At 34.1% G+C, this 16,642-nt stretch overlaps 1 protein-coding gene across 1 annotated transcript; it reads right to left on the bottom strand.

Annotated features, from left to right (window-relative positions):
* Window positions 1–383: 383 nt before the first annotated feature.
* Window positions 384–15,943, bottom strand: DAZL (deleted in azoospermia like). The gene is made up of 10 exons (XM_015810751.2): window positions 15,797–15,943; window positions 15,344–15,435; window positions 14,704–14,755; window positions 12,561–12,627; window positions 12,093–12,223; window positions 8,132–8,209; window positions 5,692–5,739; window positions 2,746–2,850; window positions 1,389–1,487; window positions 384–437 (listed from the first exon to the last, which is right to left on the bottom strand). Exons 1-10 carry the CDS (start codon window positions 15,833–15,835, stop codon window positions 384–386), a joined length of 765 nt encoding a protein of 254 aa, XP_015666237.1. The 5' UTR covers window positions 15,836–15,943.
* Between the last annotated feature and the right edge of the window lie 699 nt (window positions 15,944–16,642).

Here is a 16,642-nt window from a genome sequence, read left to right as displayed (position 1 = left end):
TAAGTGTGAGCTGGGAGAAAGTTAAAATGTTAGAAACAAGTGTCAACATGTAGTAAAATGTATTTTAAAGCTTAAAAACACAACCTTGTATTTAGAAAGTTTAAGAACTCCAACTGTTAAACATGAAATTTTCTGGTTAGGAATTAGATTTCAGAAAAATCTAGATTAGATAAATCATGTAAACATGTCTAGAAATAAATAACATATAAATTCAAACATTGAGAAACATACAAACTTCAAATGAACTCCAACGTCAAATAACTTTTGTCAGTAGGGCTACATAATTGTCAAGTATGTTTTGTCACCGATATTAAACTGCAAGTTTTTCTATCTTTACAAATGACAAACATGAATATTTCAGGTTTTCTGTATATATTGTTGAGTCAAACAGTTTTAAGAACAGCTCTGCTTCTTCTAAAATGATGTGCTCTCTTCTCCTACAAATGAAGATTAAAGAAAATAAATTAAAGTGCAGCCAGATTCAAATTAAAAATTTCTTATTATTTACTTCTAAAAATAGAGCTCTTGGACCAAAGAACAAATCAATTTAAGGAAACCCTGGAATTAAAAAAGCTATCTGTGTAGTTTCTTTCCATACTTTGGGGCAATTTAGCAAGATAACAAGTAGTTATTAATTACAAGCTATTTATTCACATTATTTACTGTATTGTAAAAGTTTTTATAAAGATCTTCTGGAACAGCATTTTTGTCCATATTGTAAAGGTTCAAATAAATGGTATTAATTATTACTTCTTTTATAAGGCACTAAGGAAATAAATATTATTGATGTAAAAACTTTCTCTAAGACAGGATTCCTTATGTTAATTATAAGGTGGCCTTTCGTTTTTTTTAAATTTTAAAAAAGGGATTATCTCTGCCATTAATTCTACACACTTGGTTGAGTTTTAGGTATAAGACTACCTTTCTGCTATTTTCATAATTTATTAGACTGTTATTTAAGTATCAAATGCTAATTAGATATGCAAAACTGACCTAAAATGTAACAACATATATTTTATATTTTAGATTAAATTAGGCTAAACTGTTTTGGTGTGTGACTACAATAATATATTCATTATTTATTCATTTATTCTGCAGTGTAGAAAGTAAATGTAGAATTTATTTATGCATTCTCTATTATAGCTTCTTTGTGATGTGTGACGCTGCTGTCAAATTTCCATCATCAAAACAGTACAAACAGCATTTGAATACCAAATTAGAATGCAACAATAAATCTATAAAGGAGGTGAGTACTTAACTGTAGCCATCTCTGTCAAATCTGGAGTCAGAATATTTTCTGTACATACTATCACTGTAAATTTGACCTTCTCTAATAATTCTTGGTAACAGATCTCTTAAGCAGTCTTATCTTTCAGTTTTATTGATACCTTAAGATAGTCCTCTTGAGTTACAATATTGTTCCTCAACCGATTATCTGGATTACATAGACACGATACTACTGTCTGTATGCTGCGATCCACAGATTTCTAAAACAATTAAACTTTATTAATATATTAAGAATATTGTGTGTTAGATGTTTTCTAATGCCTGAACAAATGTTGTATGAAGAGATAACCCTCAGTTTACTTTATCTGCTTCCATTTTCATCCTTTGAAAGCCCTATATGTATGAATCTAAATCTGATTACAAAACAGCCAAATTTCAGAGTCAGAGTTAATCTTGGGTCAGATGTATTAAGGATGGACATTTTAAAAATTGTCTTCAAGAGGTATCTTGCTCCCATTTATACTCTTTGGAAAATAACAAAACAAAATTACACTACAGAAAGTTGGGCATTTGCCACTGAATATAAACATGAAATTTTAAGTCCTGGTATAGCCATGAACACTATGCAGAGGGTTCATATATGGACACAAATTGTCAACTCATGCTTTAGCAACTGGCCATTTATAGACTTTTTAAATATAGATGTAGCCCTACACATAAGACACTAAGAAAAAAAGCAATGAACACGCTACAGATAGCCCTTGCTTACCAACTGCCTTCTTAGATCACTGTTGCTGTTTCTTAGTCTCATGATCACTATTACAGTCAGTAAGCAGGCATACAATGGGGAATACAATAGAAAACAATGTGCTGGCAGCTGCTAATGCATTGCACATACAACCTGATGTAGTTCCAATTGTATGTCTGCATACTCTCTTGTAATCCCTTTATCCCTAACCTTTTAACTGTGGGGGAGAGAAATAAAGCCAAGCAATTTCTGTAGGTAATATCTGGTATTTGACCTGTCCTCCCCCCTGCAATTGGGGAGGAAGGGACTACAAGAGAATGAACAAGTACACAATGGGGACTAACCAGGCTGTTTACATAGAGCTCTACAAATGCCATTGCTTTCAGGTTCAATCCCCATTGAGTCCCTGTTTACTGTCTTATAATCCCTTTTCTCTCCACTGAATGAAAATACAAACATGAATTCCCTTCTTTTTAATTATCTCAGCCCTAGGTAAGCATTCCAAAGAATGGGGAGTGGTTAGTAGGTAAAAAAAAAAACCATAGGTGCAAAACGGATGAGTCTTGACACCTTGGAAAGCACAGCTGCAATCACCTGATTTCCTACTTAGTAAACACTTTAGTTAGTAACAGAATTGTGAATTCCAATTGTGGTTGGTAAACAAAGACTACCTGTACTATTTTTATTTTGCTCTTGCTTTTCATTTATTACACATCCAAAGTTTAATTATTCTCTATGTAAAGATGAATCACAATATAATTCATTATTACCTTTTGTGGACTGTTTGCACATGACTGTGCAGTGTCAGTCATAGAACACTCTGCTTGGTCAGTTCCTACATCCATTTCACTACCATAATTCACTGTGGTATATGCCTGTTTAAAAAAAGTTAATAGAAATGGATGCTATCCATTTTATGAACTGATCAAAGAAGTCTGAAATAGAAACTACAGAAAAAAATTCAATATTGCAAGTTATAAACATACATAAAACTTAATTGTAGCATTCATTCATTGCTTATACAATGGTACCTAGGTACTTGACTGCTTTGAAACTTGTTAAATTTGGTACTCAACATATTTTCACATGAAAATTTTGTCCCGGTACTCATCATTTGATACACAACACACAAGCTAGAACTTGTCACTGTCAGCTGTTCTGTGATTCGCTACATTATTCCTTATGGGAAAAATTTGTTTGGTACTCATCGCACCTCCCGGAACCAATTAACAATGAGTACTGATGTACCACTCTTTTTGGCAGACATGTAGCATTTTGACCCTACTGAAAAATACCAAGACATCATGTTGGAAATCGTGGCTTCATTTATAATCAAATTAGTTAAAGTAATCATGTAAACCAATGCTTCAATAGATAGACTCAAGTTCATTTCTAGCAGCAACTTTATTGGAATACATGTTAGAATGTATTTTGTATTGCAACAACTACAGAATTATTCAGCCAGTATAGGATAGTGTTTAGTTTATATCTATAGTTATGGTATGTTTTCTTTAGATTCCTGTGACAGTTGAAACTGTTAAGCAGCAAGGCCGATGGTGACTGTACACTCTACATTTTATCTATATGGCTATGTAACCATCTTCTGCTACCAATCTCTATGGCTCTATAATAATCCTCTGCTACCATTTCTATAGAACAGAATTTTCTAGCAGGTTATGGGCCCAGGTAAACCAGCTTCAACCCAGGTAGACCAGAGATGAAATCAGTATAAAACCAGAGATGAAATCAGTATAAAACCAGAACAGAGGACAAATATAAAATTCAGCACAGAACAAAATAAACTAATCATAGCCAGCTACAGCAAATAAGTGCAAGAACGGCAACAGAAAGAAGACTGTAACAGAATAAATAAATAAATGAAAATGGCCAGTGACAAAGCTGAAACAAAGATTTCATTTGCAAACCTGACAAACCAGAACTACCAGTCTTGGAAATTCAAGATGAAAATGGTGCTAATAAGGGAAGGTACATGAAAATGTATAAATGAAGTTATGCCAGAGCAGTCTTCAGATGAATGGACAGAGAAAGATCAGAGCGTAATCTCTCTTATCATAGAAAATTATCACATCATACATGTATGTAAATGTGAAACTGCTAAAGAAATGTGGAAAGGATTACAAAAGGTGCATGAAATAGTTAATCTAAGCAACAAACTGCATTTGATTAGAAAGCTATATCAAATCAAGCTGATGAAAGGCCAGGATATGTAGGATTATATAACACAAGGCACCCTTGGAAATGGTTGAAGTCTGAGAGGTAGAGGAGAAGAAATAAAAGATTTTCATGTTGCAGTACTATTACTTAGTGGTTTATCAGAAAATTATGAAACATTTGTCACAGCGCTTGATGACAGAAATTTAATTACTCACTTTGACCAGACTAAAACAGAAACAATCACCACACCACAGAAACAAATAATCAGAAGTAATAGGTTGGAGATGGTTTTCTTTACTGTCCTACTTCTCAGAGTGTCACCAGAAAGTTATTTGTGAAACATGTACTACTTATCTTTGCTCTTGAAACTAATCTTTTGTCAATGAAGCTCACAAAACAAGGCAATGTAGTGACCGTTAAAGAGGAAGTTTTGTTATCACAAAAGGGATATCTTACTTACAAAGGTTAAAATTACAGATAGATTGTATCAGCTAAACTGCAATCAGGTAGCTAATACTGCCAAATAGAAAAAAAAACATTCATTCACTTGGACACAGAAGCCCTAACATAATAAAGAAATTAACTGAGAAAGACTATCTAAGTGGAATGAAAGAAGAGCTGGCATTGGGCCACAAGAAGTTTCAATCAGGAGATACACACAAAGCAATAAAGGCATCCCAGCCAAAAGTCTGTTCTATGTTGCAGAGACATAAAGGAGAAAGAGACCCTGGTCCACCAGTCCAGCCAGAGCATAACCTGAGCCCCAGCAGCTCCAGTGCCAGCTCTTCGGAGAGCCAAGGCCAAAGCGGCAGCAGCAGCACTAGCTCTGTGGACAACCAGAACAGCAAGAAGAGGAAGAAAAAGGATAAGAAATATAAGAATCTGGAAACAGAACTAAGAGCTGAAATGGGACTATTATAAGGAGTAGTTGTTGAGTGGGGGTATTGGAATACATGTTAGAAAGTATTTTGTATTGCAACAACTACAGAATTATTCAGCCAGTAGATGGCATCTATGGTTATAATCTATGGTTCCCTTACGTTCTGAGGAGTTTCCTGTGACAGTTGAAACGGTTAACCAGCAAGGCCCATGTTGACTGTATACTGTACACTTTATTTCGGTCTGTACAGTTATGTAACCATCTGTTGCTACCAATCTGTATGGTTATATAATAATCCTCTCCTACCATTTCTATAATAAAACAGAATTTTCTAACAAACATAAAAGATTAGCGTCATTTTTAAAAAAGTGCTACAGAGTCTGATCCAGACTATTTAAAGAAAGTGTTCCTCCCAAATACATCTGTCCAAATACTTAGGTAATTTTTTGGAGGCTTCTTTGACTTTTTCTGCTAAATTTCAAAAATACCTTGAAGTCACTGTTTAATAAAATATCAGAGAAATTATGTTCATGTAAATCTAACATATATGCCAATATAAAAAATACTCAGTAGCTAGTACATAAATAATGATGGCAGGTCTCCTTTGATCATTGTAAATATTAGCCACTGAATTTAAATAAAAACAAGAAATGTGACTTACCGGCACGATATAATTTCTTAGTTCTCCAGGAGGCCACTGTGGTGGAATCTTAAAAAAAACAGTAAGCAAAGAAACTATTAACAGACTTTTAGCAGAATATAGCATTTAACTTGCTTGATAAAATAATAGGAATACAATAATGCATCTTTGAGTAGCAGTGTCTATGGGGATTCTCAATTATCCAGGTAATGGTTATCCGAAAGGTGCTTTTTCCAAAAGGCAACTGGACTTTGTTTGAAAACATTTTGTTGAAGAACTGAAGAAGCTTCTTGGATGAAAAGTGAAAAAATTTAAAACAAAAAAACTAAGAAAGTCCAGTTGCCTTTTGAAAAGAGGCTTTTTCCTCTTGCAATGAAGCGTCTTTTGAGTAGTAATTTTGCTTGCTTGTCAGGATTATAGTGAGGGGAAAAATTATTTGATCTCTGCTGATTTTGATTTTGTTTGCCCACTGACAAAGAAAGGATCAGTCTATAATTTTAATGGTAGGTTTATTTTAACAGGGACAGGCTAACAAAAACCCCCAGAAAAATGCATTTCAAAAAAAGTTATACATTGATTTGCATTTTAATGAGTGAAATAAATATTTGACCACTTCGCAAAACATAACTTAGTACTTGGCAAAATCCTTGATGGTAATCAGAGGTCAAACATTTCTTGTAGTTGGCCACCAGGTTTGCATACATCTCAGGAGGGATTTTGTTCTCACCCAAGATTTGATGGTACATGGCCCCGTCCATCGTCCCTTTGAGGCGGTGAAGTTGTCCTGTCCCCTTAGCAAAAAAACACTCCCAAAGCATAATGTTTCCACCTCCGTGTTTGACGGTGGGAATAGTGTTTTTGGGGTCATAGGCAGCATTCCTCCCCCTCCATACACAGCGAGTTGATGCCAAAGAGCTCGATTTTGGTCTCATCTGATCACAACACTTTCTCCCAGTTCTCCTCTGAATCATTCAGATGTTCATTGGCAAACTTCAGATGGGCCTGTACATGTGCTTTCTTGAGCAGGCGGTGCAGGATTTCAGTCCTTCACGGCACAGTGTATTACCAATTGTTTTCTTTGTGACTATGGTCCCAGCTACCTTGAGATCATTGACAAGATCCTCCTGTGTAGTTCTGGGCTGATTCCTCACCATTCTCATGATAATTGAAACTCCATGAGGTGAGAGTCCCAGACCAAGGGAGATTGACAGTTATTTTGTGTTTCTTCCATTTGCGAATAATTGCACTAACTGTTGTCACCTCCTCACCAAACTGCTTGGTGATAGTCTTGCAGCCCATTCCAGCCTTGTGTAGATCTACAGTCTTGTCCCTGACCTCCTTGGTCAGCTCCTCACCTTGGTGGAGAGTTTGGAATCTGATTGATTACTTCTGTAGAGAAGTATCTTTTATACACATAACAAGCTGAGATAGGAGCACTCCCTTTATGAGAGTGCTCCCTAATCTCAGCGAATTACCTGTATAAAGACACCTGGGAACCAGAAATCTTGTTATTTGATAGAGGATCAAATACTTACTTCACTTATTAAAATGCAAATCAATTTATAACTTTTTAAAAATGTGTTTTTCTGGATTATTTTGTTGTTATTCTGTCTCTCACTGTTAAAATAAACCTACCATTAAAATTATAAACTGATCCTTTCTTTGTCAGTGAGCAAATGTACAAAATCAGCAGGTATCAAATATTTTTTTCTTTCACTGTATTTCTTGCTCTGAACTATACCAACTCTAATCAGCTTGCATATTTTTCTTTGTAAATAAGATTAAATACATAAGGAAAAAAAGAATCTGCAATATTATCATTTACTGAATAATTCCTTAATACATTCAACTCCATTGTAAGAGAGAAAAGCCTGATAATATATCTCCCCTCTCCTAGTCCAAGTGTTTATAGCCTCCCTAAAACCCAGCAGCATTGGGACTGGGTTATCAGTTATCAGATGGAATGCTCAGATCTCAGGTAGAATGATCCAGACAAAGGGAGCAGCAATTGAAAGTTTGCTTTTCTGGACCTTGTTTATTGCCTCTTCTGAAAAGGAACCTAAAGAGAATTATTCTGATCTATTATATGCAATCAGGAGTAGACAATCCTAAAGTACCAAGGTTATAACTTTGTTTAATATTGTATAAATAGTTTTAGATAGTCCCCACAACTGCTGACAGGTGCAAGGTATAAGTCCCTTATTTTTTCTCCTCAAAATCTGGATTACTGCAGTTTAGTAACAAAAAAGCTCATAATTGAAATACAATTCATATTTATCAAGACCTACTATCACCCAGCATATGTACAACCTTCTTCTTGCTTAGTTATTCCTACAATTACATTTCAAAATATCAAATGGCATGATCTGAAAGCCACATTAAATCATATTTAGTTAAGATAGGACTTAATTTCTAAGTTTCACTTCCATTTTTGGATACTAAAACTGAAATATACTCAAACCTGGTAATTATAAGTTGGCTGGTATCCTACAGGAACTTGTTGCTGAATTAATAAAGCTGGGGAACCATAAGGGTAGGCCTGTAAGTTCAAAAACAGAATTAATTTTAGATAGTTTTTTATATGAACAAGTCTGTAAATCTGTTTTGAAAATGTTATTAGAAGTCATGGACAAACTATATTCTACCATAAAATATCTTATTGGTAGAACGTGGTTCATAATCCCAAACAAACTATATTTTGTGCATCAACCAGTTGGTGTAAATTCATGAATCTCTTATTATTTTGTGTTATCATTTTGTTTTTTAGTTAGCAATTCTTAGTTGGTTTCTGTTTTCAAATGTAATAATTAGTTTATATCACAAGAAGCCACAGCGATTGGCAGCAAATAAATTTAACAAATAGTAATAATGCACCGTGTAGCTCTCTATCTTTTCATGTTCACAAAAACAGAATATAAGTTTTCACTCATGTCTGAAAACTGTACAGTACAACAAAGTTTTATCTAAATACATTTGCAGTAGATTTAGAATGAGAAAGACCTATAGAAACTGTACCTACAATTCTGAAAAAAATGTATTGACAAAATTTTCTGATAAAAAAATTGAAGGCATTTTAGGAAACCAATATAGCTAGTATCTGCAGAAAGATAAAAATACCAAAAGAATTATGAATTGCAAGAGTCTAAAAACACAAAAGGGGCTTTTTTCTGTACTGCTGTAAAAGAAAGAAAAGGGAGAAGCTATACTACAAGCAAAATTATTTTATAGGAACAGGTGACAGCTAGAGCAGGGGTCGCCAACCTTTCTGGCTTGGCGGCCCAGTGAGAAAGGGAACGATAGGGACCTTTATATGCGCATGCGCACACATGCAAATGTGGCTCCATGTGCCTGAATGGGGCTGTAAGCATGCACGCTCCGCAAATGGGGCTGCTAGCACCGGCGAGAGGCTTGGGACTTGCCTAGTGCCAGCAAGAGGCTCACAGCTCAGCTAGCATCAGCTGCACTGGCCAGCCACTCATACAGCCCGGTGGCCAAGAAGCCACGTCCTGGTAGTGGGCCTTGGCCCATAGGTTGGGGACCTCTGAGCTAGAGGGGAAAGCGCAATACCTTCTGTTTCTTTCCTTCTCTCCCAAGTAGAAATGTATTTGACTGAGCATAAGCAAAAGGAAGGAATAAAACTTGAATTAAATAGATTAGGAAGCACCTGGCTATCATCAATGATGGAGCGGCATGATGGCTTAGCAGTTAAGACACTAGGCCTGTCAGCTACAAAGCTGACAACCTGGGTTTCAAATCCAAATGCTGTGTAACAGGTGAACTCCCATTACTCATACCAGCTCCTGCCAACCTAGCAGTTTGAAATCATGCAAATGTGAGTAGATAAATAGATACCACTTGGCAGGAAGATTACTAGATCCACATTTTTATGTTGGTCACATGAAAATATCTCTTAGACAAGATAGGCTCCCTTAGCTGAGAATTGGAGATGAGCACCATTCCCTTGAGTTAGTCAGGAATGGACAGGGGAAAACTTTAAACCCTTTTATCATAAATGAATGTAAGTTCAATTTCATCTGAGTTTTGAAGAAGCTTTTTCGTAGAGACCCTTTCCAGAATATTAAGAGAAATTATAGATGGGTATGGCACAAAAACATTGGAGAAAAGCAAATGTTCAAAAGGAGGAAAAAAGAAGCTCCATATAACCACAAACTGATCAGTTTCAGGTAGCAAGGAAAACTTAAGGATCCATTATAAAATCAGTCTCTGATCACTTAGAAAATAATTCATTACTTTGGAGAACTTGGCATGGATTTATCAAGAATATACTGTATCATGTCAAATCAATCTGATCTTATTTAATAGAATATCAGTTTAGTTGACCATGGATGTGGAAGATACAATATATCTTGACTTCAGCAAAGCACCCAAAATTCTTCTAGGAGACTCTACTAGAAAAGATGGAAAAATATAAACTAACTGTATAACCATTAGATTGACCAAAAGAATAAGTTAATGGCTCTGAAATAGAAGAAACTGTTGAGTGACTTACAATAGGTCTCCTGTGTTATTCAATATAAACATTTTGAAAGAGGGATTTAAAAATATATCAACTTTTTATTTAACACAAATATAGAGATAATAGAGAAATCTTAGAAGACAATATACTATTGATAGATATTTACAAACTGAAACAATGACACAAAACTGGCAAGATGTATTCCAACAAGGTAAAATGCAAAGTCCTAAAGGAAAATTAAAGATGAAACTTCGGAAAGAAGGCTGAAGAATAATCACACAACATGTAAAAAAAAAAAAAAGGTGTTTGTGAATCACAAGCTTAACATGAGCCAGCAGTATGATGTGGCTCACCCCAAAAGGAAATGTTATTCTAAGGTGCATCAACAGAAGTCATTAAGTCAAAAGGGAAAGAAGTTATTGTATCTCTCTATTCCGCTTTAGTAAAATTGTACTAAGATAGTTGCATCCAGTTTTAACTGCATTTTAGGAAGAACATTGCCAAAATGGAGTGTTTCATAGGAAAGCAACCATAAAGGGCTAGTAGAAAAAAGTTATACGGAAATGTTGCAGGTGCTGGATGTGTTCAGCTTGGAAACACAACAACCATGGGGAGATAAGACACGCTTTTTGATACAGCATTCAGAATTGTTCAAGAGTGGCCTTAAACTACAAAGGTGATTAGATGTTCATGGCCCTTTGCATGATTAATGTTCTTACATCCTTATACCATATAGTATTGAGAATACGAAAATCAGCAATAACAGTACAAAATAGAAATAATGATGGCAAATAATATTCTAAAAACCCAATGGAAATGTTCGTTTCACTAGTTTCATTGATGGAGCCAATACATTTCCATATTGTTTCAGAATGCAGATGTTATGATAAAAAGCAATACTTATTGGTCTTAGCCACCCTCACCCCTGGGAGGATCTCTTTGGACATGTCAGTTCTAGAAGAAGTAGGTAACTTAAAGCCTTAATGTCAACTCTTTTACAACTGTTTTAAGTCAACACTATTTGATAACAATACAGTATTATAAGGTAATTTTTATAAACCAGTGATTTCTATCTTATTACATGCTTGGTTTTTTAAAAAAATCTTCAGTTTCTTTTCTTTATGCATTTATTCAGCTTTTTTCAATTCATTAACTATCTTAATTTCACTGTTTATCTTCTGTATTTTTGATTATTTTTTGTAATTTTGTTATAAAATACTATATAATAAAACAAAAGTCAAAAATATCATTTTGAATTGTACCCAATAATCTATGGCTACTCAACCCAAGATCTGAAAAATAAGTTTAATATTTTAAGAAACAGCAACAGTTAGCAAGTGGGCCATTGCACTTTGCCTCTCCTGTAGTCTTTAAGTGATCTTCAGAAGTAGCCCCATGCTAAGTAGATTACAAAAGTCTAACTGCATGGTGATAAGGGTATGAATCACTGTAGCCAGAGCTTTCCATTCCAGAAAGGGCCAGAATTGGCACACCAATCAAAACTGAGCAAAAGCTCTCCTGCCCATAGCTTCCATTTGTTCATCCATCAGTAATCATGAATCCAGGACAATGTCTCCACATCCCAGATATGCTCAAGAAATAGTACTACTCCTTCAGAAGATAATATGGGAAATGACAGATGAATAAACATTAATTCCATCTTATTCAATTGAATTTAACTTATGTAATTTTAACTCTTGACAGATTCCACAGGAAAAAAGGGGGGGAAAGTATTGACAGTATCCCCAGAATATTTCAAAGTAGGAATAGAAAATGGGAATAGTTTCTATTATATTCTTATGAAATGTTTAGATATTAATAATAATCTTGTACTCCATGCATCTGAAATTATGTCAATTTACAGAATCCTTTTTAAACTAGTTGTACAATTTTACTTTCTCTAAAATGCAATTAAATGAATTAAATTTCATTCTAAAAACCTTACCTGAACATACTGCGTGACAGGACTCATCACAGCTGGAGACTGCATATATGTTTCCTGGTTACTCCAAACACTATGGAACTGAGGTGTAGGGGAATTAATAAGCATTGGCCTGGGTGGCACATGATAGGCACCTTGTGAGATAAGAAAAATAAAGTTGTATCCTCAAAATTTCTTCTACCTTAAAAATGTTTCAATACTCAAATATATTTCACATTGCCACATAAATTAATAGTTATCAGTATCCACCTGAGCTACATATGACAAGACTTATTGCACAATGACAGTCGTTTTCCCATATGCATCTTGCAAAAGAAAGCAGGTAACTGCTGGTAGAATAGTAGTAAATATCAATGTTATATGTTTGTGCCTCCAAGTATTTTTGCCATCCTTATATTTATCTAGAAACAAAACTGTTTCCTCTATCAAGAGCTTTTCTTAATACAGGCTGTCCAATTCAATAATACTCACATAAGTTTGGGTGTTTCCTTATTGCAGGTCCCAATTTGAGCTTCTTCCCATGAAAGTTTATTTGTGACTAGAAAAGAGTAATTTAAAGATTTTGATTCATGTACTTTTCTCAACAGGCTAAATATTATCAATAGTTTTGATTAATACAACTACTTAAAGTCTGTAACAATTTTGTAACAGAATTCTATACTGACAAATGTAAAAACCACCAGAGAATTCTCTTTTAGGCTATAAAATATGAATTTAGCTGTATTGACTAGCTGTATTAGACTTCTGAGACAGCTAAGGTCGAAAATGAGACGGTAAGAAGAGCTACAGTACTCCACTTGTTACCAGCAGAGCAAGAAAAAGCAATGGTACTGAACAAGTCAAATAAAGTATCTATCTAGCATTATTCCATTTGACAAATGAGTCAACAATGACTTGATGGCACATAATCAATCATACTGGAAATATCTTAAATAAAAAAGTAATCATTGTGACCATAAGAGCTAGCAATACGATTATAAAACAACCATCTGAGGTGGGCACCCACTCTCCTGATCTTTCAGAAATACTTGAAAACCTGATCCTGCAATTCACTAAAGCCTCTCCTGTATTTTTTAATTCTGGAAATTTTAATTTTATTTTATTCTTGTTTTAACTGTTTTTAATATAGATTTTCACAGGTACAGGTATGCAGGTCTTGGTGTATTCGGGTCTTTTCCCGTGTAAGATTGAGAGTATCTTGGCAAAATTTGGATTGCTAACAAAGAATTAAGGGAGAACTGGAATAGCTATTTCAAACTTTTTAGTTCTTTTCAACCAGACATACCCTTCTGAGATTCGAACCTGGGCTGTCTGCATGTTAAGCAGCTGTGATAACCTCTAGGCCACAGGCTCTTTCTCACTTTGTCAGCTGAAGAGACAGGGGAGAATTACAAGTGCTTTTTATGCACCCTGTCGACCCAAATATGGGAGAAAGAAATCTTTTGCCTGTATCAGCTCAAACTAGAGCCATCTTTCTCCCATATTTGGGTCGACAGGGTGCATAAAAAGCAAGCGCGCGCGCACACACACACACACACACACATATATATATATATGTCCAGAATTGCTCTATGTGGGACAATCTCTAAATGTTATATAATAAATAATAAAAACCCACTTAGTGACAATTTTTTTTACTATGAAAGGCATTTGATTAGTGAGAAAATGGGGTCATTGTGATCAATCTCAAGTCCATCCTTGTACTGAGATACTATGCCAGACACATGCACAGGTGTTGACATGTTAAAGCCATCAAAGACTGATAGTTACCATTGTACTATCTAGTTATCTTTCTGCTCAAACTTTTTCAATATATGCTTAGGAATTTGAATAATTATTCTAAACTTCTCATTAGGAGCCACTTGCATTTTATGACTATCTCTGTATATAATTTATATACAGCAGTGTATGCAGCTCATCTAGTTTTTGTTAGGATGTATTACATATATTAAGAGCATCATTGACTAATTGAATAGAATTAATTGAACAGAAAACAAAATTTCTAGGACTCAAGCTTCTGCAAGAAATGTAAAATCTATTATGTGGCCCAGTCTTTAGGTGAATTTTCAAGACACTACAGAATCAAATCCTACTGATATTACAGTTAACTATAGAACACAGAAGACTTTGATTACAGATGAAAATTTTCTTCAATATCTCCTAATATGGTACAGACATAGGCCATAAAGTAATAAAGCGTTTAGATAGGGGACTGAAAAACAAATAGGAAAAGATTATTTTTAAAGAATTTTAAATAAACTAGACTCAGGATAGTCTGGGAGACATTTCAAAACCCAATTAATCTTCACCTGCATTTTTTCTGGTAAAAATAACTCAAATTTTGCAACTTGGATTACATACAGAAGGCCAGAATCCAATACAAGGAAACCACTTATCCAGTTTTCTTGATCTATTTCATTTTGTTCACCCTGAAAGCTGATCAAAATAATGAGTCCAATCATTTCTTAGGTCCAAGTACTATTAACTGAATTGCAAACAAATTCTAATTATCAACAGTCTAATCAAGTTTTTTTTCTTATGATTTCCATTCCAAAATAGAAACCAATACAAGGTCTCTAAACAATTCCACGTAGACCCCAAATTAACAACTTACTTCTACTATTTTCTGTACATCTACATTGTCCAAAAATGATACAAATCCATATCTATAAAGATAAATCAAAAGTATATTAATATTCAATTAATACCCCACTATGTAATTCAATGTTGTCCATTAAAAAGGCTGCATCTAGAAAAATAGAAGACGAAGTATGACATAAAGGGATCAAATTAATAAGAATGTTTATATCCCTATAACTAGAAAGATCTTATGCACTTCTCAAACTAGAAGACCAATGGCTATTTTTAATATGAAGGAGATTGAAGGCAAAACTTTTAAGTTGACCCGTGGCCCCATTTCTAATGATATTATCTATTTTTATTTTATTTTAAAAAAATCAATAACCCTCTATTTGATTCTACAATAGATTAAAATAATACACAATAAAGTAACAATATTACAATTAAACATAATAGCAACAAAGAAATGGCTAATTAAAACTGAGAGCACCATTGAAGAATGAAAATTTATGCCTGAAACTTGTAGTTCAGTTTACAAACTTTTAATTCTATTCCACATTAATATCATTCATAACCAGTTAATCTTTGAATACTAGTGTTTGATCTAAGTACTGTAGCTACTTAATGCCTCCATAATTATTTTTTATCAATGCCACCCAAACCAAACAACTTACCCTTTAGATACACCAGTTCTGTCAGTGATTATTTTCACTTCTTTAACTGTGCCATATCGTGTAAAAAAGCTCCGAATTTCTGTCTCATCCATCTAGGGATAAATTATGTAAAGGCATACTAAACATATGAAGGAAATACTACAGAAAGCCTTATAGTAAAATACTTTTAACTTTAAAAAAATTTCCAAATAACTATCAAATTATTTATTAAACAGCAGTACTCCCAACACATATTAAGGATAAGAACATATGAAACTTCCACTGAAAATTTTGGAGACAATAATACCGTACTTCTTTTACAATTCTGAATTTCTTCACAGAAAGTATCACCAATGGGTTTATTTTCAGTTGAGATTGCAATATTCACTGTGCAGAATTCAACTGCTTCAAATTTTTGTGAATACAGAAGACAAAGCCTAACAACAGAAATCCTATCACAAAATAAATACATACCCTTACATCTATTCCACCCACAAAAATGGTATTTGGCATGATTTTCCCTTCAGGCAGAACATAGCCTTGGCTGGTAGCAGGTAACTGAGCGCTTTCTTCCCGTGGAATACTTGTGTTTTGAGAGTCCTGATTTGAAGTAGACTGCAAAACAAATTTTAAGTTTAAAAAAAAATTCTTCCTCCTTCTTAAATACTATTACACTTATATCTAAAAAATATTCCTCTTGTATATATAAAATGTGACACAAATAATGACAATACAAAGGATACCCAAGCATATATTCTACTGATCCAAAATAGAGGATCCTTGTTTTTATATTTCTCTAAAATTATGGGCTATGTATTGGAGTATTTTCAGTTTCAAGATAAACTGCCCAGTTGCAACAATTCAGCAGCTTCCAAAGCTATAGAAGGATACACCTTGAATTGATAGCAGGAATTTGGTCCTCTTAACCAAGGTCATTGGAATTAAATTTATTATAGCAACCCTTTATATTAATGCTTTTAAACTATTTGCAAATAGGAACTCAGAAAACTTTTATGGAACAATCTACCAATCAACTGATCAGAAGTGCCCTCTTAAAGAGTGTAGTATTGAACTACCATATTTGGGCTATGCTGAATGAAGCTTATATGAATAGGGAGTTCAAAATAACAAGTTAATCAAATATATTTTGGATTGGCTACAGATACAATTTCAGATAACGTTAAGTAAAACACAAAAACTTTTTAAAGCATCCATTTTATTAGTCTCGATATATGCTTGATATATACCAAACTCAAGGAAAAAAACCATTATACTGAACTCTTAAGTTAGTTGTAACTTGGCGGTTAATTCTTTTTGGGA

The sequence above is a fragment of the Protobothrops mucrosquamatus genome, unplaced genomic scaffold (assembly GCF_001527695.2).
Source record: "Protobothrops mucrosquamatus isolate PMUCROS unplaced genomic scaffold, P.Mucros_1.0 scaffold18, whole genome shotgun sequence".
Lineage (NCBI taxonomy): Eukaryota > Metazoa > Chordata > Lepidosauria > Squamata > Viperidae > Protobothrops > Protobothrops mucrosquamatus.
This window is presented reverse-complemented; position numbering and strand designations above follow the sequence as displayed.

Excerpts from the sequence above, each read along its gene's own strand:
- DAZL (XM_015810751.2), bottom strand. The coding sequence starts at position 15,835 with ATGCCAAATACCATTTTTGTGGGTGGAATAGATGTAAGG. Across the intron at positions 12,224-12,560 it reads AAGGAAACACCCAAACTTAT|GTGCCTATCATGTGCCACCC; the intron begins GTGAGTATTATT and ends TTATCTCACAAG. Across the intron at positions 1,488-2,745 it reads GTGCAAACAGTCCACAAAAG|AAATCTGTGGATCGCAGCAT; the intron begins GTAATAATGAAT and ends TAATTGTTTTAG.